Source organism: Giraffa tippelskirchi, chromosome 4 (genome assembly GCF_054371585.1).
Source record: "Giraffa tippelskirchi isolate mGirTip1 chromosome 4, T2T-mGirTip1v1.2.pri, whole genome shotgun sequence".
In the NCBI taxonomy this organism is placed as follows: Eukaryota; Metazoa; Chordata; class Mammalia; order Artiodactyla; family Giraffidae; genus Giraffa; species Giraffa tippelskirchi.
Genome location: NC_137278.1, coordinates 58,519,287 through 58,543,607, shown reverse-complemented (window position 1 = coordinate 58,543,607; position 24,321 = coordinate 58,519,287). Strand labels below are relative to the sequence as shown.

The following is a 24,321-nucleotide window of genomic DNA, read 5'->3' as shown; positions in this document are numbered from 1 at the left end:
GAAGACCCCTGGCTTCCAGGGATCGGCTAGGGGAGGTGGCGGGGGCGGGGTGGTGTGGGTGGGCACGTCTGTTGCTCTGCTCCTCACTGTCACCTGTGTGTGATGTGTTATGGGAGTCCCATCTGAGGCCAACGGGGGTCCCAGCTGGCTTTATCCACCCCCCACAAGGGCTGCCTGACTGTCAGTGGGAGCCAAGGGGTTGGAGCAGGAGCCCAGGTGGGCACTGCTGCTCCAGTGATCACCATCTAGCCAGGCTACCCAGCGCTTCCCTAACTTGGGGAAGTGAAAGTCGCTCAGTCGTGTCTGACTCTTTGCAACCCCATGGACTGTAGCCTGCCAGGCTCCTCTGTCTGTGAATTCTCCAGGCAAGAATACTGGAGTATTCTCTAGTTCCCTTCTCTAGGGGATCTTCACGACCCAGGGATTGAATTCTTTCCTGGCTGATCCATCAGGGAAGCCCTAACTCAGGAAAGACCAGCTATAAAGAGACAGCGGGACAGGAGGGGGAGGCCTGAGAAGGGGACAGAGGAGGCGCCCGTGGACACCACAAGGGCGAGGGACCACATGAGGACTGAAGGGGCTCAGGGACACGAGGACCGAAGGGGCTCAGGGACACGAGGACCGAAGGAGCTCAGGGAGTTTTGTGATGACACAGCAGAGGGTCCACGGCGGGGTGGCAGTGACAACAGGTAAAGACCAGAGGGACAAACAGAGCTTTTGAGAATTCCTACAAGACAAGACCTGTGCCTCAGTGCCACCAGCAAGAAGATAGCCCATCCTGGCAGGCTCCCTGGTGTCCTGAGATCGCAGGGCCAGCAGATGCCTGGGGTGGCCACCTGCCTGCTGTCCTTTCTGCTGCCCAGGGTCCTCCCATCTGGAATCTCCTCAAGAGTCCTGTGCAGGGTTCACCATGACTCTCGCCCCCATATTCAAACACAACCTTTTGTGTGATCACGACACACACACACATCCTGTGTCCTGAACCTGAACACACAGCGACCCAGAAGCTCTCAGCACAGGCTCGTCTTCTAGATGAATAAACTGTGACTCAGAAGGGCTGTGTTCAGGGTCACAGCAATTTCCAGCCCACCTGTCGCTTCCACAGCCAAGAGGCTGGCGGGGCCATCCAGACACACCAGCTTCACCAGCATCCTGGCGGGTTGTCCACACACACCAGCCTGGCCAGCATCCTGGCGGGGAAGCGGTCACACTTAGAAGGACCAGAGGAACTTCCACACCCTCCAGGGCACCCCAGGGCAGTTAATTCAGACTCGGTGGCTGGGGGCGGGGGGAAGGAAAGGACTCTTTAAAGCCCACCCTGGTGACTGCAAGGTGCAGCCCAGACTGAAAGCTCACTGCTTTAGATGAGGGCCTGGGAAATGGGACACAAAGGGTCACCCACCCTCAGCTCAGTTGTGGAGTCACTGAAGGTGAGACCATGGCGGGGGCACCCCTGTGTGTTCCAACACACGCTCCCTGTGCATTTACATACGTGTAAAATTTTAAACGTGAACAAAAATATTTTCGAACAGCAGCAGAACGTTAAAAATAGAAACAGGAGTTCTATTCTATGGTTGTTCCCCATACCCCAACACCCCCTAGACGTGCACCCTCATGGGTTAGTGTTTTAGCCACACTGAACACAGCTCTTCAGAGCTGAGTCTCACTCGTTTATCATTTTCTTTGTTACCTCATCTTGCCTTTTAGACTTTCTGAAACCATTCTGCTTCCTCCTGAAGTACGTCCGTTAGCGGTTTAGGTGGAGCTTGGTGGTGGTAAGTGTTTGGTCTGAAATGTCCTGGGAAGGGTGATGATAAGGACGTCTGGGCAGATGGCTGTGGGGAGTCACCCACCTGTGCTGCCCTTTCAGCTGACCTGTCTTCTCTCTTGGCTGCATGTAAGCGTCTGCTGGTCTTTGGTGTCCTTCCGTTTCTTCCAGTTGGATGTTTCTAAGGAGCGATCTCTTTGCACCTGTCTTGCTTCTAGTTCATTTGGCTTCTTGAACTGGAGAGTTGTGTTTTCCATCCTTTTCATTTTATTCCCAGCCACGGTTTTCTCAGATCTCTCTGCTGCATTTTCTCCTGCTGGAACATGTTTACACATGTGTTAGATCCTTTCATGCTTCATTCTCCACATAAGAGAGTCTTCTAGGTTTTTCTTGCTTCCCTACAGGCATTCTGCATAATTACTATGACCAATTCTCCTTTTAATCTTATCTATTGTCTGATTTCAACGGTTACATTTTCATTTCTGTAAGTTACTTTTTGAAAACTTTACAGTCCATTTTGTTAGTCTCTTGTCTCTTCATAGTACCTCTAGCCATCTTGTCTTTGAAACAAGATGGTTCTTTATAGCTAACATGGTTTATATTCCACTTTGGTATCTCAGCTGCTCTCTTCAACAGTCCAGTGTCACTGAGCCAGGGTCCCACACGCTCTCTGAAGACTTGTTGTTTAGTCACTAAGTCATGTCTGACTCTTTGTGACCCCACGGACTGTGGCCTGGCAGGCTCCTCTGTCCACAGGAGGATAGAGGAGGCAAGAATACTGGAGTAGGTTGCCCTCCTCCTCCAGGGGATCTTCCCCAGCTAGGGATCAAACTGCGTCCTCACATTGGCTGTTGATTCTATACCACTGAGCCACCTGGGAAGCACCCTGCAGACAGGGTCTCACCACTTGTGTTGCCTTCAGAGGTCCCAACTCTGCAAAGATCATGGTTAACCCGCCACCATGACGGCCCCTCTTCTCTGCGCTCCAGTTCAGGGCCCTGGGCCCCAGGCCTTCGTGACCCACCTGTCAGTTCTGGCTCCAGGGAGTCTTGTACACGGCCACCAGCTGGGGGTGTGTATGTGTCCCCGACATTCTTAGCTGCACGGCAACCTGCAGGATGGAGTCAGTCCCTCTCACTGGAATCAAGCTCTCTACTTACTCCTTATTCCAGCAGGTGTGGAGAGGCTGGAGGAGCAGATGTGAGCCCCAACCAGATCCGGGTTGAGCCCCAGCATTGCAAGCTCGCCCTCCCCTCTTGGAGGGTCACCGTGTGAGCAGCTGTGACCGGGGTGGGCCATGTCTTTTCCAGCCTGAGAGAGGTCAACAAGGGCAAGACCCAGCACGAGGGTCTGATGAGCATCAAGCAACAGAACAGATAAGACCTCAGGCTGAGTGCTGACAAACAGCAGATGCTTCCTTCTCTAATCCTGCCTGTTTATTAGTCCAGATGAAATTAGGATGCCTTCCCCATGTTCTAAAGGGAATTCAGATTGGGATAGTCTTGGCTGAAGCATGTGAAGTACTTGGGGAGACGAGGCCCCGACACAGCTGAGCCCCACTGGGAACTGAAGGTCTGTTTCATCGGGTCTTCCTCCATGTCCCCCTGGCCAAGCTTGGACGGTTGCTCATCAAGTTCTGAACCTTCCTTGGTATGTGATTCCTGTTCCATAAAAGTTTGCCATGTAGACCATTAACTTATGACTAACACTGAAGTGAAACATTAATTTCTAGTTAGTGATTGCGGGAATATGTAGAAGCTCCGAATGTGTGTGATTATCTCGCAACCAGGGACCCTGCTGAGCTTCTAAAAGAACCCCACAGCCCCCAGGTGGGCCTGCCTGTCACCCGCACCTCCCTCCCCAAAGTTATGCTTCCCGAAACACCGGCCGTGTGTCACAGGATCGGTGGGAGGGCTGTTTTATTCTCAACTTTAATAGGCACATATCCAGTGTCTCCTAGTACTCACTGATTTCATAGCCCTTTAAACATATTATAGCTTTATCAGGAATGAATTATATTTTTAGGCATTTATTGAGTGTATGGTTTTCTATCTTTGCTTAGCAAATATAATAAAATATGTGTTTTTTACCACAAAGCCAATCTGATATTTCTAGAATGCATGTTTTCCCAGCTGGTGATGGATTAATGTTCCTGTAATATACGTTGGTGTTGGTTTGTTCCTATTTCTCTGAAATTTTTGAAACATACTTTTTCAGACAATTTTTGGTGCTGGGCTCATGCTGTGTGAAATGAATTAGAATGTTTTCTTCTACCTTCTGGGCCAGTTTAATTAGTTTTAAATACTTCCTCTTTGAAATGTTAAAACAATTTGCCTGCAAAAGACGTGAAATTAATGTCATTTAAAAAATTAATTTTCACCCTTACAAAAGACTTAAATGATTTTCTATTGAAGATTTCTTGAGACAATTCTGAGAGTTGGCCTTTTTCTAGAAAGTGGTCCATTTCATCCAGATTTTCAAATTTATCCAGTATAGAGCAATAGAGAATTTATTTATAATTTTAAAAACCTTTTTTATCCTAAATATTTTTGTTCTTTTCATGTTCCTGGCTTTCTATGTTTTGCTGTGTCTATATATGCATTTTAGTTTTCAGTTAAAAGCAATCTCTTCTGCTTTTAACACTTACTCTGACATTTTCCAAAAGCATTCTTGTAGCCTTCTTCATTCTTATCAACGTGTAAGTTGCTCAGTCATGTCTGACTCTGCGACCCTGTGGACTATACAGTCTATGGAATTCTCCAGGCCAGAATTCTGGAGTGGGTAGTCTTTCCCTCCTCCAGGATATCTTCCCAACCCAGGTATTGAATCCAAGTCTCCCGCATTGCAGGCAGAGTCTTTACCAGCTGAGCCACAAGGGAAGCCCAAGAATACTGGAGTGGGTAGCCTAACCCTTCTCGAGTGGATCTTCCCGACCCAGGAATCGAACCAGGGTCTCCTGCATTGCAGGCGGATTCTTTACCAACTGAGTTATCAGGGAAGCCCTCTTTTGTCAAAATTACCACTGAAATGGAATGTTCAACTCCATCTCTGATGAAGACTCAGTGAAGCACCCCTCACTTGCTTCGCCCTCCCCACCTTGACCCCAGTCCCCACAGCTGCTGCTCCTGATGCTGGCTAGTTGCGTCTCATGCACACACTCTCAACCACTGCTCTCCCTGTTGTTTACCCTTCCAAGAAGTTTAACATTTCGCTTCATTTTATACACGAACTACAATGATTTAAACCTACCTATATTTAAGTGATTTCAGTGTTCACTGCAGTCTTTTGGTATCATGTTGATTCAGTAAACTCAATTCTAAATTGGTTAGAATAATCTGTGCAGCTTCTCTTCTCAGGAACAGTGGGTAAGTGTTGTAACTTCTGAACACCTGCAAATCTGAAAACATTTTTCCACTGTCTTCACTGACAACAGGCATGTCCACCAGGCGTAAATCCTCAGATGAGAGATCCCGCCCCCCAGAGCCAGAGGGGTGGCTCCCTATCAACCTCCAGCAGGTCTCCTCTCCTGCAGGCAGGGGCTTCTGTCTGCCCTCCTCCCTCCATCAACACTGTGTATGCACACAGCCCCCTCCTCACGGTCCCCCCAGTGGGGACAGGTGCCTTCCATCTCCACTCGGCTGCAGCCTAGAACTTGGCCCCTTTAGAAGCGCCAGCCCCACGCTGTCTGCCTGCCCCCAGCACCAACTCTACCTCCTGTAGCATTGACTCCACCTCCTGTAGCATTGACGAAGGATGCTCATTTTTGCTTCTGCGTTTTCAAGTTCCTATAAAGCCTCCACATCACGTTAGCCTGCTCTCTGTATGGATTTCTGCTTCACAAACAACACAGCTTCTTATATTCTCTTGAAAAGGCCCAGGTCTCCAGATCCCAGGATGAAATTTATGCTGAGGAGTATAATTTCTGATTTCCTCTGTGTGTCCACTCTCTGTCCTGTGCCCCGAGCGCCATCTCACCTGGACCCCGGCCACACCCCTCCTCTCTGACAGCAGCGAGGTGCCCGGTGCTGGGCCCATGCCAGCTCAGATGTACGTGCTTCTGCTTATGGAAGGCGGAGCTCTTCACGTGTTAAGAAAATGGAACAATATGACCTAACTGTCTTCTCACACAAACACCAATTTTATTCCAAATAATCACATAATTTTAAGAATTTTCCCAAAACATTTTTATAAAGAGTAACCCCAGTGTCATTTGCTCTGAAAGTTCCACTGTGTACATGAGCACCACCTGAGCAAAACGGAAAAAGTCCAAACTTGCTGCAGCTTCCACGGGTTTCATTTTAAAAGTTTTAAAAAACTTAAAAAAAAAAAAAATTTAAGGAAAACATTTTTTTTTTCTATTTTTCATGATAAATGATGCTACTCATATGTAATTTACTCGGTAGACGTTTAGTTACTTTGCTGATTTTTACAATCTGAAAAGCAGCAGCACGCACGCAGTATCTGTAAACAGTAATGACCAGTCTAAGGGTTCATGCTGGCGGCCAGGGAGTTGCACTTCGTTAGACCCAAATTGAACAGAGTGGAGTTGAGGTTGATGCAGAGAAAGGCATGCTCCGGATGTGTCGTCCTCTGTATCTCCTGAAGCATCAGGTGGATTGTGAAGAGTTCAAAGAGCTTCTTATTACTCCTGCAAGAGAGGGAGCATCTTATCTCACACTCAAGAACAGGGAGAGAGCCTTACGTGTGAATGGCACCGTTTCATACATAGCGGAGGAAATAGGTAACTAGAGGATTCACATGCCGAGACAGACAAGACACAATCTGTGAAACCGGCCTAACATGGAAAAGTATTCAAGGAGAAAAGAGGACAATTCATCACCCTGGAGCCTGCACCATAGTCACTACCAAAGCGGGCTTGCCTTCAGCCAGCCAGAGTCAAGTACCCGACCACCATGTCTCAGGTATGTCAGCTTCTTCATGGAGCGGACCATTAGCTGACCTCTTGACTTAGCTCCTGGCCACTGTTCTCTGCAGAGCAACCAGTCAGCAACCTCACTTTCAGTAAGTTAGACTTGTATCTGGTAACGTATTTCTTACTTCCTTGTCCACATCTATTTCCCTCTATGGTAAACTTTATAACCATCCACCTCACATCCAGGGTCTCCATCTCTGTGGATTTACAGGTTTACTCTAAGGCTGGCTTGCACATCAATGATTCCCAGTCCCACATTCAAGCTTTGTTTCAATTCTTTATGCCTGAAACGAACACAAACTACAAAGCTCTGGCCCAGGACACAGCCACATGGGAACTACACCTCCACCAATTCCAGGAGCAGGAACTCAGAGGAATGAAACACCCCTGCAGCCTCAGGGCACCACAGATGGTGAAGGACCACAGGCCTCCTGGAAAATTCACTGATTATAAACCAAGACAGTCACGGCCAGTCAGCCTGAGAGAAAAGGAAGACAATCAACTGACAAGCCTGAATGACACCGGAGCTAAACTTGTTGAACTGAGGGTGAGGTCACAACGTGACAACAAATAATTTACTCCAGTGTGGCATCGTGTGCGACACCAGGCAGGACAGGCTGACCTGTGGTCACACAACCACAGGTAACTTCAGGGTGCGTTGTGTTTACTGACCCAAACCAACAGGTCACGTCATAAAAACACAACACACAGATGTTCAGATTTCCCTCAAAAGAAACACTAGAGTATACGAGATTCAGGGAAAATATAGCTTAAAGTCTATGTCCTTTTTTTAAAAAAAAATAATTTAAATACAAATGCTTGCATCAGGGAAAGAAGAAATACAAAAAGAAAGCCCTGACTTATGGCAATGAAATCAAACCAGTGCAGCAGTGCGTCCATGACTGTTTGTGGCCGGCACTGGTCACAGTCTTTTCTGCCTGCTTCCTTCTCACCCCTGACCCAGTGCATCCACAGTAAGCACCAGCACAACACACCTTCATCTGCCCCTTGTCTTCACCTGTGATCACAGCGCGCCAGCCTGCAGGAAGCTGGTCCAGGGTTCACTCTGTCACTAAGTGTGTGGCCTGAGACCAGCATTATTAACACACCACATGCTTGCTGGAAACTCTGATTCAATAATCACAGCGGAGCCAGTGCAGGAAGCAGAAATCTAAATGATCACAGTGAGCTAGTTTCTGATGAGAAAGGTCAGAAATCAGAAATCCTTACTTGATCTTGGAAAGTTTCTGCAGGATGATACTGAGCTTCTCTAGGACGTGGAGGTCGAGCTTCGGGGCCCGGAGCAGCACGGAGCAGGTCCGGAAGAAGAGCGTGCAGCTGCAGGCCTCCAGGAAGGGCTGCAGGGCACCTGCAAGACAGGCGGTGTTGGGGGCAGGGGGCAGGGGACCAGCACCTGGGGGGTGCAGTTATCAACTCTCCTGTTAGGGTTTCCATTCCTTCCACTCTTACACTGTGGGGAAAATACCATCATTGGAAGAATTAAAATCTCTACTGGCTCTTGTTGAGCAAGCAAACTGAAGGTAATGACATCAGGGAGCTCCACTCTTCAGACATCAGATTCTTCCAATAAGCAGAATTGAGAATGAAGTCCGTAAGAGGAGGCTGTTTAAATACTGCTTTAGCAGTATTTAATAATAAGAAGAAACTCTGTTGGGGTGGTAATTTTTTAAAACATCTTAAATTTAAGAATTTCATTTACATGTTAATGACAACTTGCATAACCAGTGAATAAGGAAGAACTTTTAGCATAAAAGTGGGAAAAGATTCATAAAAGAAAAGATTGAAGATTTTAATAAAATTTTTTTGAAAAGACTTATGCTTTCTACAGTCTTCCTTGCTTGAATTTTTTTGAGCAATAAAAATTCATTAATTTTCAAATTGTGGTTAAATATGCATAAGATTACATGTACTACTGTAACCACCTGGAAAAGTGTAGTGTTTGCTAGTGTTAAGTGCACACATGCTGTTGTGCAAACACCACCCCATGCACCCCAGAGCTGCTCATCTTCCCCAGCTGACTCTGTCCCATGAGTCACTAACCCCCAGGTTCTGTGCCCCATTCCTACCTGTCTCTACATCGGACGACACAAGGGCCCTCACATGTGTGAAGTCACAGAGGATCTGCCCTTCTGTGTCTGTCTTATTACACTGAGCATAACGTCCTTTCAGCCTTATTTCTTTAAATTACCTTCATGAATTCTCTCAGCCAACTCTCTGGACAAGCACCTGTGGCTTCATGGAGCACTGTGAATCTAGCCCTGCCCTGGATTAGATGTTGTCTTTAGGGAGTGCTGTGGCTGGGCTGATCTTCTGTCCAGACACGAAGACTTTCTCCACATCAACAGTAAAGCTGTGTCGCTCTCTTGTCATTCGTGTGTTCACTAAGCAGCACTTTTAATTTCCTTCAGGACTTTTCCTTTGCATTCACAGCTTGGCTAATAGCTTAGTGGAAGAACCCCAGCTGTAGGCCTGTCTTTGCTTTTGACCCACCTTTCTCACTGACTTTAATCATGTCTAGCTTTCCATTTTAAGTGAGAGAGGAATACTCTTCCTCTCACATGAACTCTCTGAGGCCACTGTAGGGGTATTAATTAGCCTAATTTCAATATTGTGTCTCAGGGAGCAGGAAGGCCCCAGGAAAGAGACGGGGGAACTGCAGTCAGTGATGCAGGCAGAACACACATAACGTTATTAAGTTCATGGCCCGCCCCTACCCCCACTCCTCCTGCCCCAAACCATGACAAGAGTAACATCAAGACCACTGGTCACAGATCACTGTAACAAACACAGTAATAATGAAAAGGTTTGAAACACCATGAGAATGACCAAAATGTGACAGAGAGATGTGAAGGGAGCAAATGCTGCTGGAAAAATGGTGACAGAAGATCCGTTCAAGGCAAGGTTTCCACACACCTTCAGTATGTTTAAAAAAAAAAAAAAAAAGAAGTACTTGCAAAAGCACAATTCACAATAGGCTTGTGAATGTACATATTTTTGGACAGTAGGACTTTTGGGTTTTTGGCCAGTTTCCCAACTTCTATTACTTTTATAATAAAAATAAACTTTATTTAAAAAAGAAAAACAAGGTCTGAGAAACATATTCAAATACATTGTTCCGTTCAGGTGTTAAATGGTAGCACAAGATGGTTTCTGAAGCACAAAAGAGAATAAACTAATAATACAAATACAAACTTATATCATTTTATTTAAACTACGTCTGACAAGAAAAGGAAAGTTCTTCAAGAGAAAGTGAAACTCATGCTCTTACACAGCTAAGCCCAGCTAAGTGAGTGACAGCTTTCAGCACTGACAGGAAGGAAAAAAGAAACTACAGAGTAATCTTCTAGAAGTACACTGCTCAGTTATTGTCTGATTTATATTCATGCGCAAAACATATAATCAGAAGCCCTCAATCTAAAAACAACACTGTGCACACAACACACACTCAGGCAGAGCAACGCACAGACCTCCGTTCACTCCTGGAGGTGCAGCCCAGCAGCTTTCAGAGAACTCTGCCCACAGTGCCCGGTACTTCTCACGCTTGGGGGGGAGGTAGGGTGGGATGGCAAAGAAGACCTGCAACGGATGGACAGGGGGCCCTGGACAGACACACAGAGCTCCTACCGCTTCTCCACGTCTGTGCCAAAGACCGGTCTTCTCAAACTTCCAACACAGCACCAGGAACCCACCACCTTCACCCAAATACGTGACAACAGTCATGAAACAAGGTGGCCACCAGACTGGGTGGCTCAGGTCCCCCAGTCACAGCCCACGAGACAAACTAGAACTCAGCTTGAATCTGAGACACGAGACTCCAGAATGATGAATCTAACAGCCAGCTAAGGTGAGCACTACAGTGTAGACAGACAATCACAAAGTTTCTCTACTTCTGAGTCTGGTCCACAAAAACCTCTGCCTGAGGCCCCACCAAGCCCCACTGGAAACGTCATTTGCTCAAATAAACTTTTCAAGTTACAATGTGTCTCAGTTTACCATTTTACAAAGCTGCTAAAAACGCTAGAAGACGAAATAAAACAAACATACAGAATACATGCCCAATGTTTCAAATTACTCTGGGATTTAACAGACATGAAACAACTGTGGAGTCACCTCCCAGTCTCAGGCCATTTCTACACTGACCCCCAGGTGGACACCACCAGGCATAGCTTAGCCCCTGGCAGCTCCTCCCAGGCCCTTGGGTCCAGAGCCCCAGACGGTCACTGAGGAGGCCCTGTTCAGCAAAGCGGCAGACCCGAGGCCCAAACCACAGCACTACATACACAGGCCACGAAGGCTCAAGAGCTGCAGACCAGTGCTATTAGGATTTCTTTTCCAACAATTCTTCCTCAACAGTTACATGGTAAAAGAGGGCTTTCCCAGTGGCTCAGAAGTAAAGAATCTACTTGTGGTGCAGGAGATGTGGGTTCAATCCCTGGGTTGAGAAGATCCCCTGGAAAAGGGAATGGCAACCCACTCCAGTATTCTTGCCTGGAGAATCCCATGGACAGAGGAGCCTGGCAGGATACAATCCATAGGGTCACAACGAGTCAGACACGACTGAGCAACTAAACAATACGGTGATATGAGTTTCCCACCTCAAACCTAAAAAAAAACAAAACAAAACCAACAGTAGAGAAGTATTTGCTGTATTTTGATCTATGATTCATTTATCCCTTCGACAAACTTTGTTGGCTAGAACCAGGCATTGGGTTTATGCTAAAAATGGAAAATGCATCCAACAAATACACACACCTCAGTCAGCGACCCTCAAAGTTACACCACTTCCGGTCTCCTGGGTCCGATCTCTCTGTCAGCACAGCTCCCAGAGAGCAGCCTCAGGAGCAGTTGTTTACTCCATAGGACAGGAAGAGCGAGAGAGGGTGAGGGCAGCTGGGACAGAGGCGCTGGGCAGTGCCTGAGGAACCAGACATGGTCTCCTGCATGGGTGCTGTGGACACCCCCAATATTCTGAGGCTGTACCACGTTGCTCTCTGGCTACACAGTGACTTCGTCTGTCAGACACTCAGATGGCTTTGTCTCTGATGAACAAACATTTACACCTGATAGGAGTTTTGTTTTTCTTATTTAAAAAAATCCTGTGAAACTCACTGGAAATTCACCTACTTCAAAAAGTAACCTTGAGTTTCTGTGTCTCAGTTACTAATTTTGCACTGCTGCTGTAGACCTGACATCAGTCAATCAAGAGCTACCACGTCACCATCACCCCTCAGTAGTTAAGAGTTAGACCCCAGCGGGCAGTCTGATCTTTTAACAGTGACAGTCAAGAGATGAACATGAATAAACTTGGTCAGAGGAGGCTGTCCCCCTGGGGCAGGAGGAAGCAGCCCAGGGTAGGGAGTGTGTGGCAGAGCCCCTCCTCAACCCACAGCCCTGGGTTCAAGTCCGAGGTCTGCCTTGGCCCAGCCGTGGGTCCAGGACAAGCCAGCTGACCTGCCAGGCCTCAGCTCTCCCCAGGGCCTCCTTGCAGGGCCGCTGCAGGGAACCAGGCACACAGACCACATCCAGGGAGGTTGGAGGGACAACTGGCCACCAGGGACCGGCCCTTGCTCGCTGGCTCTCACACAGAGCGTGGGCTTCCTGGCTGTGGTTCCACGTTCTCAAGGTATAAGTGCCGTGCACGGAAGATGAAAAACTGAGAGTGGAAAGAATCACTGAAGCAAAATGGCAGCGTCCCACAAGTTGAGGGGTTTCCTTGGGCTCTGAAGAACAAGGCAGGCGAAGCCCATCAGAATTCCGGCTGGGCTGGGGAAGAGCTCCCACCAGTGAGTAAGAGCTTGTCTCACTCACCAGGGCCATCGCCGAGAGGAAAACCCCACTGACCACACTGCTTCACGCACTCGAGCATCAGAGACACAGGGAGGCTGCGGGGGTCTCACGGGAGGAGGCCGGGTCCCCATGTGCCCTGCAGGTGGGGTCCTCCCAGCCACCAGGGGACATGGCTGCTCTGCTGGACAACAGGCATGAGGAACAGAGAAAGGGCTGGAAAACGAGCGAGTCTTCATACTGAGGCCCCTGGGGAAGCTGGTGGACATGCGGACCAAGGGTGAGGCTCTAGAACTCTGAATGGCACTGCTGACCCTGTGACCCAGCTGTGCCGTACACAGCACAGCTGCATGCTGAGAACAGACTCTCACCACTGCCCTCACTGGGCACGACACTCTGGACTCCCCCTCTCCCTTCCGTTACTACACATGACACTCACTGGATTCCACGGTCATTTGCAGCAGGCTGTCCATCACGCTGGGCAGCAGCCCCCGGCTGGAGAGCTTCAGGTGGCTCAGCACTACCGGCACCGCCTGCAGCTGCAGGAACAGGCTCTTCCCCTCGTCCACCTGCAGGTCCAGACACAGTGAGTCGAATGCCTGCGCCAGGAAGTCAGCTGAAAGACAGGGCACCAGACAATGACCGCATCGTTAGTCCATCAGGTCACAGACATGGCAGGAAGGGGACCCCAATGCGGCCGCAAACACGAGAGAAAACGAGAAACCAAAGGACCAGACGAGACGGGCTGAATTCAGACATTGCCCCTCACTCAGCTGTTAGGACTGAAATAGAGGAGACAGTACATTACGACAGGGTAAACTCCACTCAGCAATTCCCTGTTTAACACTGAAATTACAATGAACACCACTCCTTCTTTATATCAAGGAAAACAGCCAATATTCAGCAGTCTGATCATGACTACTGCCTGCCAACACCTGTGAGCAGCATCACCATCACCACCTCGACAGCTGCTTCTGAGAGGAGGTTTCTTGCTACTGCTGCTCCCATTGACCTGTTTCAAAATGTAACTTTTTAAAAATGAGGGTTTCTGCCTCCAGATCAAGGCCAAATGGGAGCTACTCCCAGAGCTCAGGAGACTGACCTGAGCTTGGTTGGGTTGCCTGTGACGCCTCTGCCAGGAGGAATGGCCGGGGGGCCTGACCATCCTGACCTCAGGATGGACCTGAGGTCAGATAATATGCAGATAGTGCATGAAGAGTTAACACAAAGTGTCAAACCCACACCAGGATCATGTCTATGCAGACGCTCGTGAAGAACAGAAGTCCTTGATTTCTGCCCTGACACTCCAGCGATAACCCTTCCCTGACGTAGGCACTCACCATTACTTACAAACTCTGTACTTACGTCCTGTTATCTTTCACAGTGGATGAGGTTTTACTGACACCATGTTAGAGCAAGGTCCGCATTTCACAGATTCGGCTTTGCTTACATGAACAATATCTCTTTCTTCACTCATTATCGTTCCTTACCAGTGATGATCAGAATAGTTAACACTCTAGTCATAAGCTCTGTGGGGTCTCGTTCATCAGGGTGCCACCCCCACGACCCGAGCACCTCCCGAAGGCCAGTCTCCTGACACCACCTCCCTGGGAGTAGGGTCCCCATGTGAACTGCGAGAGGGACAAACATTCAGCCCACAGCACATGGCAGCCAGCACCTCTCTCTGCCAGTGTCCCTGACTGTCAGACCTGCACGGACCATCCTCAAGTCACCAGTTTTCACTATTTGCTTCCATGTCCATCCCCACGTGTTTGAGGCCAGCGCCGGGCACAGCGTGTCCAATACCGGACTGCACAGAGTGGGGGAGGAGGCACCGAATCCTTCCTGCTTATCTCTTCTTCCCATTTGCATTACCAGCAATGAACATCACTGTGTCTCTGATGATGGGACCATGTACGTTGGCACATGGTGAACTCTGGGCTGGGCTTCTCACACACATCTCAGACAGCCACTACCCCTTCAGATACAACTCTGGGGACCATACCACAAGGGAGAAGAGAGCAGACAGAGGCACTGTCTGGTAGGCAGGCTCTCTGTCGCTAGCTGCTGAGCTCTGCTGTTATGAGGAAAAGCAGTCAGAGGCCACGGGAGGCAGATTAACATACATGTGTGCAACTAAACTCTATTCACAGCAATAAGTGCTGGGCCTCATTGGCTCCCGGGCTCCGGTCCACCAAGCGTTGTCCCAGTGGATCCGTAAAGGTACACTCTCTGTGCTGTGTGGGTTCTGTGAGGGGGGTAGCAGCAAAGGCTGCCATGGACACAGGATCCAGGTGCATCAGTAAAGGCCCTGGAGGGCAACAAGCCAGCCCACCACTGACCTTCTCAACTTCAGCAACTACAGTCGTTCTAGGAGTTACTGGGCCCCCAGCACGAAACAGCACACTAGTCCATTCTGAAAAAGTAAAATGTGTAACTCTGTAAGAACTGCTTCACTGTGGACAATCTGAAGGCATACCTTGAGTGACTGTCTTGAGGACGATTAAAGTGGACACGAATCTCAGGGGCAAGCTGGTGCTCTTGAAGAAGGCAGCTGTCCTCGGTCGACTCTCCACTGAGTGTTCTAAGGCCGCGTCCTGCACACCCTTCGTCACCACTCCCCTGAATATGTCTTCACCCAACCTCCTCAGTGTGGTTGTCATGGTTGAGTGCTGTTAAAAATATGAACTCTCTCGGTACACTTCTCCATGGTCAGGAAATAGATATTTTAAATACTACAATCAAATATATGAACTAAAAATAAGGTAACTAAAAAAAATTCAATGAAGCTGAAAACACACAGGATTGAAAAGCCGAGTACGGAAACCCACTTTGCAGACACACACAAATGAAAAGGGAATGGACAAAGAACACACACCACGCTGACAGTGACCGAGAGGCTGGAGCAGTTCTCAACCTCAAACAGGCTTCAGAGCAGGCAGTTACCAGGGAGAGGAGGGGCACCACGTAGTGACGGAGGGTGAGGTCTCCAGGAAGACACGACAACACCTCAGGTATGTGATCACCTGCAGATATAACACCCACCGCACGATCTGTCAAAAATAACTGATAAGCTGGACTTCATTAAAATCAAAACCTCCTGCTCTGTGAAAGCACTGTCAAGAGAATAAGAGGATAAGCCAGAGACGGGGGAGAAAACATGTAAAAGACACACCCGAAAGACTGTTATCCACATACTGATAGAGTTCTAGAGACTCAGCAGTAAGAGAACACAGCCCAATTAAAAACACACAGATGACCCGGACACAGCAGCCAAGACGACACACAGATGTCAGGCAGACACAAGAAGCAGCACCACACATGTCATCAGGGTAACACCTCACACTACGGGGAGGGCTGAAGCCCCAAACCCCGACAACACTGAATGCTGGTCAGTCCATGGGGTAACAGGTACCCTCAGCACTGCTGGGGGCCCAGAGACTGCAGCCACTCAAAAGACAGGCTTCAGTTTCTTAAACAAAGTATCCTCTTAGTCAATAACCATGCTCCCTGATATTTCAGCTCCTAAAGGAGCTGAAAACTTACATCCACACAAAAACCTACCTGTGGGTATGACAGCAACTCTACTCAGAGTTGCCAAACCTTAGAAGCAACCAACACGTCTGTCAGTAGGTGATGGATAAACAGAGGTCCATCCAGACAGTGGAACAGTATTCAGAGTTGAAAAGAGCTATTAGGCCATGGAAAGGCATGGAGGAGCCTTATTACATACGACTATGTGGAAGAGGAGAAGGCAATGGCACCCCACTCCAGTACTCTTGCCTGGAAAATCCCATGGACGAAGGAGCCTGGTAGGCTACAGTCCATGGGGTCGCTCAGAGTCAGACACGACTGAGCGACTTCACTTTCACTTTTCCCTTTTATGCACTGGAGAAGGAAATGGCAACCCATTCCAGTATTCTTGCCTGGAGAATCCCAGGGACGGCGGAGCCTGGTGGGCTGCCGTCTATGGGGTCGCACAGAGTCGGACACAACTGAAGCGACTTAGCAGCAGCAGCAGCAGCATGTGGAAGAAGCCCATGTTAAAAGGGCACGCACTGTGTCACCCCAGCTCCGTGACGTTCTGGAAAAGGCAGAACTACCCGGGCAGTAAATGGACCAAGTGCGGTGGGGGAGGACAGGCACAGCACAGAGGATTTTTAGGACAAGTTATTTTTTTTGTATCAAATTTTAATTCTTTGCATCAAATTTTATATCAAACTATACTGTGTGATAGTGTAACAATGGTTACAGGCTCCAATATGTTTGTCAAAACCCACAGAACACACACCGCCAAGATACTGGGGGATGATGGCACATCCACACACGACGTTGACTGTGAAGAAGATTCCGTCTGGCAGGGATGCTGATGGGGGGGGGTGGTGCAGGTGTAGGGCAGGGTACCTGGGAAATCTCCCTGCTCAATGCCGCTCTAAAACGTGACGTCTACATATGAGAAGAGCAACGTGCGACTCTGGAGGGAGACGGGACTCTTCTGTCACCTGACCGCCCCCTGGCAGTGACACCGCACCTGTTCTGCACTGCGTCACCTTCGGGAGATGGACACAATGTATCCATTATTTCTTATGACCTCAGAGAATCTCTAATTACCTCAAAATAAAAATCTTAACTTATGTACTTGCACCTAGACAACTATTAAAACTAGATTATTAAAAAGCCATCAGTAAGTGTTTAGCAACGCGCGGGTGAGAGCAATACTTCTCAGCAGAAAGCCGTGCAGCTGGCAGCCCCACCTCAGAGCATACGGAGCAGCCGAGTCCACACTGGAGCCAGGGCAGCACGGACCGTCTCAGGAAGAATGAGAAGACTATTCCAGAAGGAAGACAAAGTCTCACTCAATGCTGAGTCTAGCCTTTGATGGCTGAAAGCAAGAATTCAGCCAACCTTTCTCAGAAACCATCACACAAACAGCAAAGTCACAGTGACTTTGAACAGATGTGATCATTTTATGTAACTTTCTTTTGTGAGACAAACTTACCACCAATACATTCAGATGATATTATGTGTGTGGGTGCACATGTGCACATGCTCCCCCACACACGTGCTCACGCACTCACTTGTTTACCATGATGGCAAAATATTTAGGATTTCCTCAGGAAAGGTATTTCCCTAAACCTCAGCCATCTGGCTACATAACCATCAGTCCTGCATGGAGCAGCTTAGCCCCCTCATCCTAAGGGCCATGGGGCCAAGAGGAAACTACCCCAGCAATGCTGTGTTTCTTCCCCATTTTTAACTGAACGAAACCTGTATCAGATGTATCAATACTAATTGGGGAAATAAAATTTTACAAACCTACTATAATTCACAGCACAAACAGGTACACACGCACCTCACATTTGGATTAAATAACCCTACATGAGCTGGTAACACACGCCCTTCATTTACGTGACGCTGGAGTAACTCTCCCTCTTTGATTAGCTTATCCTAACAATCATAGTTCCATTTAGCTAGTGTGTGTTTATTGACATAAGCACAAAAGGTCAATTTCTATTACCTTCAAGAATATGAGAAACCATAAATTAAATAACGGGGCGGGGGGAAGCAGTTAGTTTCAACAATAACCTAACACAGTGAAACTCCTTATTACACAATTCTGAAGCTCACAAACAATAACCCACTGTACTGAGAAAGAGGACAGAGAAGGGGAAAGAAGAGCAAGTGGTGAACGAAGCAAGGGAGGCAGGAAAAGTCCTGCGACGTGAAGAGAATGCACACGGAAGCCTGAGACAGAGCAAGGCCGGGAGCCACGCAGTACTGAACACAGCTTTCCCTGCAGATAGACTCTGATTCACAGTTACCTGAGTCCCGGCATCGAGCTGCCTTAGAGACCAGTAGATAAACTTCACGAAAGGCTCGTGAAGCCTGGCATTCACAAAGGGCAACCACTGCAGCTGCTCTGTCATCAGAGGCAAAAGCTAAAGATGAAATGATGGAAAATATAAACACACAGTTTTCAGACATCTGAAATTAATTATCACAGTTTTCCAAAAATTATTTTTCCAAAAGAAAAGAAGAGTTCTCTAACAAAAAAAAATCTCTACTTTAAAATTAAATGCAATACAATAAGGAAACACACATTTGAGACATTATACATACATTTCCTTGACCCACCAATAGCACACCTAGGATTTTAAGATTAACCTATATAAACACACATCTGAATCTTTTGTTGTTGTTCTGGTGCTAAGTTGTGTCTGACTCTTTGTAATTCCATGGATTACAGCATAAACTTCTGGTACATGTATAACCATTAACTGATAATGACATCTTTGTTGCCATGGCATAGTCTGAGGTGATAAAAGCAGGTTGCAAAAGTGTAATAAGATCCCATTTATATAAAATACGTCTGTATTGAGTTTATATTGAGAGAGATAAGTAAAGATGTTTTTAAAAAGTATTAACAGTGAGATTTCAGTAACTGGAAAGATGTTCACTTTCCTCTTTATATGTCTTTCATAAACATTTTAATGTTAATTTGTAAAAATAGTACACATTTTAAAAAAAGATAAATATGAACGTTGACTCAACAGTATGTTATTTTGTTGAAAGTTTAAGACCACAGAGATATACTCTAAGCCTTTGAGGAAATAATCCCACTTCTGAGAGGAAATAATCCCACTTCTGCTACAACAGCCTAAGAAAATTACCTAAAATAAAACCTTCCAAAAGCTCACATACAAAAATACTGTTACACTGATTCGAAAAAAATGGAAGTGACTTAACGGCCTAACAAAGGGAAACAGCTAGGTCAAGTGAATAGCTTACTCAGTGGACTAGAGATGATGAACAGAAAATATTAATGATAAAAATTAAGTAAAAGTAATAAAAGCAAGGATGTAAAATCATATGCAATTGGACCACAGACATGATAATAAAGACACACCAGACCTCTGACAACAGCTCTGGGACATGCTCTCCACGCACCACCTGCCTCTATTCCTCGACCCCAACCCCTGATACCGACTCTTTGATTTTTAAGACCTAGCTCCTCCCACCTGTCTGCTCACTTTCAGGGCGCCCTACTGGCTGGTCCTCAGTCACCTGGTCGTGGGTACTGGAGCTCCTCAACTCAGGATCAGCCAGTTAGGACTCACGCCTCCCGCATCTACACCCAGTTCAGGCGTCTCTGCAGAGCTCCATCCCCATGGCAATGCCCACCAGACACAAGCACACTAGTCTCCAGCTCGGCTGCCTAAAACTATCCAGCCAGAGGGCAGAGGTGCAAACCCAGATCTTGTGGGTTTCCCACCTGGAGTGAATGCTGCCAACATGCATCCCAGTGCAAAATCAAGAGCTGGGAGCCAACCCTGAGACCCCGCAAAAGTACGGGATCCATCACTAAGTTCCACTAAGTCCCAAGTATGCAAAGTTGCATACTTTTGTACTGGCTTCCCCAATGGCTTACTGAGTAAAGAATCTGCCTGCAATGTAGGAGACACAGGAGACCAGGGTTCGATTCCTGGCTTGGGAAGATCTTCTGGAGGAGGAAATGGCAACGCACTCCAGTATTCTTGCCTGGAAAATCCCTTGGATGGAGAAGACTAGTGGGCTGCAGTCCAAAGGGTCACAAAGAGTCTGACACGACTGAATGATTAATATTTCAGTTCAAAGGTGTATATGTAGAACAAGTTAATAAATAGTAACCCTTATTCGAGGATGACAAGAACCTGGCGCTCCCTCGGGCTGTGGCTGGAGGTGTGGTTCCCTGGTCAGCCAGCTGTTAGCAGGCGGTCACCCCGGCCTGGTTAAGACCCTCCTCTCTCCTTCTCTGCCTTCACGGCTGCTGAGGGTGAGTGAGTCTCAGCCAGCTGTTAGCAGGAGGTCACCCCAGCCTGGTTATGACCCTCCTCCCTCCTTCTCCACCTTCATGGCTGCTGAGGGTGAGTGAGTCTCTGACCTACTCTGCAGTAGCCTCTTGTGTCTGGTCTGAAGTGCTCTGTGGTTACTGGACCCACCTGGATCACCCTGGGTTAATCACCACTTTAACCAAAGCTCCAACACTTAGGCCACCTGATGCAAAGAGCTGACTCATTAGAAAAGACCATGATGCTGGGAAAGATGGAAGGCAGGAGGAGAAGGGGACAACAGAAGACGAGATGGCTGGATGACATCACCAACTCAATGGAGATGAGTTTGAGCGAGCGCTGGGAGGTGGTGATGGACAGGCAAGCCTGGTGTGCTGCAGTCCATGGGGTTACAAAGAGTTGGACACAACTGAGTGACTGAACAACAATCTCCACTTGGGGGTCAGTGGATAAGTAACTTTAATTCACTTTGGCAAAGTGATATAACATCCACAGGCTCAAGGGCTTAGGTTATGAATATCTCCAGGGCCATTATCCTGCACAGCACAAAAGAGATTCAGAAGAAACTTTTTAGGTAAGGATGGAAACTGGAAATAACATCCTAAAATGAAACCATGTCCTGTATGTAATAATTCTTTAAGTTAAACAACCTCAGATATCCACTCTTCAGAGTTTTTAATGTATTTCTTGTAGAATGCAACAGTCAACCTCTAGTAACAATTTATACTAACTGGAAATCATGAGTATCAATATCCAAATTAATGTTTGTAATTTAAGAAAATGGTCATTTGTCTTTGATAATGAGAAGCCTCTTGAAAATACTGTTTGTTCTTTCATAACAAAAGGCAAAATAAAATTATTTTACTGAGATGTGAATCCTAAAAAGATGCATTATCAGGAATTGTTCATATCACTGATTACCTGCCTAACTCTAAAATATAATTATTTTGCCATTTTTTGGAGTAGGTTTTTAATTTCTGGTCTTCTTTTAAAAGGAAATTCCCATCACATTATAAAAATACATATAGGAATTCATGTGGATTAAGTGTAAAATGAGTCTTTTTACAACAGACTCTTGGTATGACCAACTTTCTATCAAAAATACTTTCAATATTTTTTCTCCTGAAAAATATACCACAAGCTTCCTTTTTTCACTCTTTATGTCTCTACTGAGTCATGTTATTTCAAATTAAAAACAAACCTTCACACACTTCTCCTGAATATCACTTCTTTGAGAAGCAAATGTGGGTAGTGGCTTTTCACCATCCATTCCAGATTCCTCATTTTTCAATTTGCTAAGGTGAAGATCTGAAATCCAGTCCATGAAGACAGTTAAAAGTTCATAAACTTGTCCATTAGGTGATACCTATAAGCAAAAAATTAAACCAAGCATTTATTTCAACTCACAGCTTGCTAAAACTTCAAAGGCAAGTTTTACATTTGTTAAGTGATTATGGAATAATTTATCTAAACTGCTTCCATAAAACATGCATTGGATTGCAAAGCTTCTCCAAATGGAAAAAATGCCAAATCAAACCTTGCCAGTTAACATCAGACACATGTTAAATGCTGGCTGACAGAAGAGGGGAAACCCACCACAATAAGGACACTGAAAGAACTGTACCTTATTACCAAGAGAGAGAATTTTCATTAAAATTCTTTATCCAAGTTTGATAATGAAGAAAAGCAAAACTGGCCTTATTTCAGGGCATGAACCACCATACCTAAGATTTTAACAAATTTAAAGGTTTTAAAAGCTAAATAATTTCCACCATGGAACTTCTTATCTTCCTCCCCCAAAAGCTGTTTTTCTTTACACTGTACCATTCTATAAAACGGATATGAAAAATTTTTCCTGGAAACCCTGTTCTTTGAGAGTCTACACAAATGGGAAGAAAATAAGAACCAAATGCCATAAAAAACCAGTATAAATTCAATTCAACTGACTTCTATGTTCCTTCAAACCACTTTTAATCATTTTAAGTCGACATTTATCACACGTGTGCCTTAGGGAACTATGCCAGATTTAACTTTAGACAGAGAAGTACAAGAGCAAAGTAATAAAAAAGGCATAGTTCAGCAGACAGCAATCCACAAAAACAGAAACAGATGAAGGAAAACAAAGTTACATTATTCTGAACAAGAGTAATCTTTAACTTTTTCAACTTTCTTCAAATAGGAATTTTGATGAAAACTACAATCATCTTGAGTACCTGAGTATGAATCTCCACTTTTTCTACTTTAGTTTTTTTTAATTAAAAAAAATTTTCACTACTAGCATCCTCTTTAATAAAACGTGGAAACTATGTAGCAGGAAAAAGGGGTTCAGTTCAGTTCAGTCGCTCAGTCGTGTCCAACTCTTTCCAACCCCATGAACCGCAGCACGCCAGGCATCCCTGTCCATCACCAACTTCTGGAGTCCACCCAAACCCATGTCCGTCAAGTTGATGATCCCATCCAACCATCTCATCCTCTGTCATCCCCTTCTCCTCCTGCCCTCAATCTTTCCCAGCATCAGGGTCTTTTCAAATGAGCCAGCTCTTCGCAAGAGGTGGCCAAAGTATTGGAGTTTCAGCTTCAGCATCAGTCCTTCCAATGAACACCCAGGACTGATCTCCTTTAGGATGGACTGGTTGGACCTCCTTGCAGTCCAAGGGATTCTCAAGAGTCTTCTCCAAAACCACAGTTCAAAAGCATCAATTCTTTGGTGCTCAGCTTTCTTTATAGTCCAACTCTCACATCCATACATGACCACTGGAAAAACCATAGCCTTGACTAGACGGACCTTTGTTGGCTAAGTGATGTTTCTGCTTTTTAATATGCTGTCTAGGTTGGTCATAACCTTCCTTCCAAGGCGTAAGCGTCTTTTAACTTCATGGCTGCAATCACCATCTGCAGTGATTTTGGAGCCCCAAAAAATAAAGTCAGCCACTGTTTCCCCATCTATCTGCCACAAAGTGATGAGACCGGATGCCATGATCTTAGTTTTCTGAATGTTGAGCTTTAAGCCAACCTTTTCACTCTCCTCTTTCACTTTCATCAAGAGGCTCTTTAGTTCTTCTTCACTTTCTGCCATAAGGGTGGTGTCATTTGCATATCTGAGGTTATTGATATTTCTCCCGGCAATCTTGATTCCAGCTTCTGCTTCTTCCAGCCCAGCGTTGCTCATGATGTACTCTGCATATAAGTTAAATAAGCAGGGTGACAATATACAGCCTTGATGTACTCCTTTTCCTATTTGGAACCAGTCTGTTGTTCCATGTCCAGGTCTAACTGTTGCTTCCTGACCTGCACACAGGTTTCTCAAGAGGCAGGTCAGGTGGTCTGGTATTCCCATCTCTTGAAGAATTTTCCACAGTTTTTTGTGATCCACACAGTCAAAGGCTTTGGCACAGTCAATAAAGCAGAGGTAGATGTTTTTCTGGAACTCTCTTGAAAGGGGTGGGGGAGTAAAATAGGACCTCTTCCAACCACTAAGCCCTCGGCACACAGCCTGTGTGTGGCAGACAGAGGGTTTGGGGTGTGGGGAGGCAGCAACAGGCTGGGGCAGCCCTTTTGGGAGTGGAATGTGGGGTCCAGGCAAGTCTACAGTGAGATATCACTACCACCCACTGGAAAGATGAAAATAAAAAGGATTGGAAACATCAAATATGGACAAAGCTATGGTGCAATAGAACAGACTGCCAGCAATGGTAAAAATAACTTGACCACTTTGGAAAACTGGTGGCCACCCCAGAAGTTAAACCTACATGTAGCTTATGACCCAGAAATTCCAGTCTTGGCTTTATTTCCAAGAGGGGTGGAAACACATGTCCACAAAGAGCCCTGAACACTGATATTCTTAGCAGCTGAATATTCTGCTCTGTTTTTAAAACAAAAGCATATTGGAAATATTATGATACTTTTCTACAAAGAAATTATTACGGTGAATCCTTTCATAACAAAAAGAATGTTTGATAAATTGGAAAAAAAAAAGAAAGAAAGAA

At 46.3% G+C, this 24,321-nt stretch overlaps 1 protein-coding gene and 1 long non-coding RNA gene across 49 annotated transcripts in view; both read right to left on the bottom strand.

Moving 5' to 3' along the window:
• Positions 1–5,883: 5,883 nt before the first annotated feature.
• The window catches only part of CCDC138 (coiled-coil domain containing 138), a 30,476-nt gene continuing 12,038 nt past the window's right edge, over positions 5,884–24,321 (bottom strand). For 42 of the 48 annotated variants that reach the window (XM_081592994.1, XM_081592968.1, XM_081592969.1 and 39 more), the window contains 6 exons: positions 21,537–21,701; positions 18,329–18,445; positions 14,986–15,178; positions 12,946–13,122; positions 7,932–8,070; positions 5,884–6,416 (listed from right to left, as the gene is read on the bottom strand). In XM_081592994.1, the coding sequence (XP_081449120.1) occupies positions 6,251–6,416; positions 7,932–8,070; positions 12,946–13,122; positions 14,986–15,178; positions 18,329–18,445; positions 21,537–21,701 (957 nt within the window). In that variant the 3' untranslated portion in view covers positions 5,884–6,250. The remainder of the gene's footprint in view (positions 6,417–7,931; positions 8,071–12,945; positions 13,123–14,985; positions 15,179–18,328; positions 18,446–21,536; positions 21,702–24,321) is intronic. The other 6 variants (XM_081592974.1, XM_081592971.1, XM_081592972.1 and 3 more) reach the window with 2 other exon arrangements.
• Positions 9,904–12,690, bottom strand: LOC145546364 (uncharacterized). The gene is made up of 2 exons (XR_014082789.1): positions 12,531–12,690; positions 9,904–12,442 (listed from the first exon to the last, which is right to left on the bottom strand). It is a non-coding gene; the product is annotated as an uncharacterized LOC145546364 (long non-coding RNA).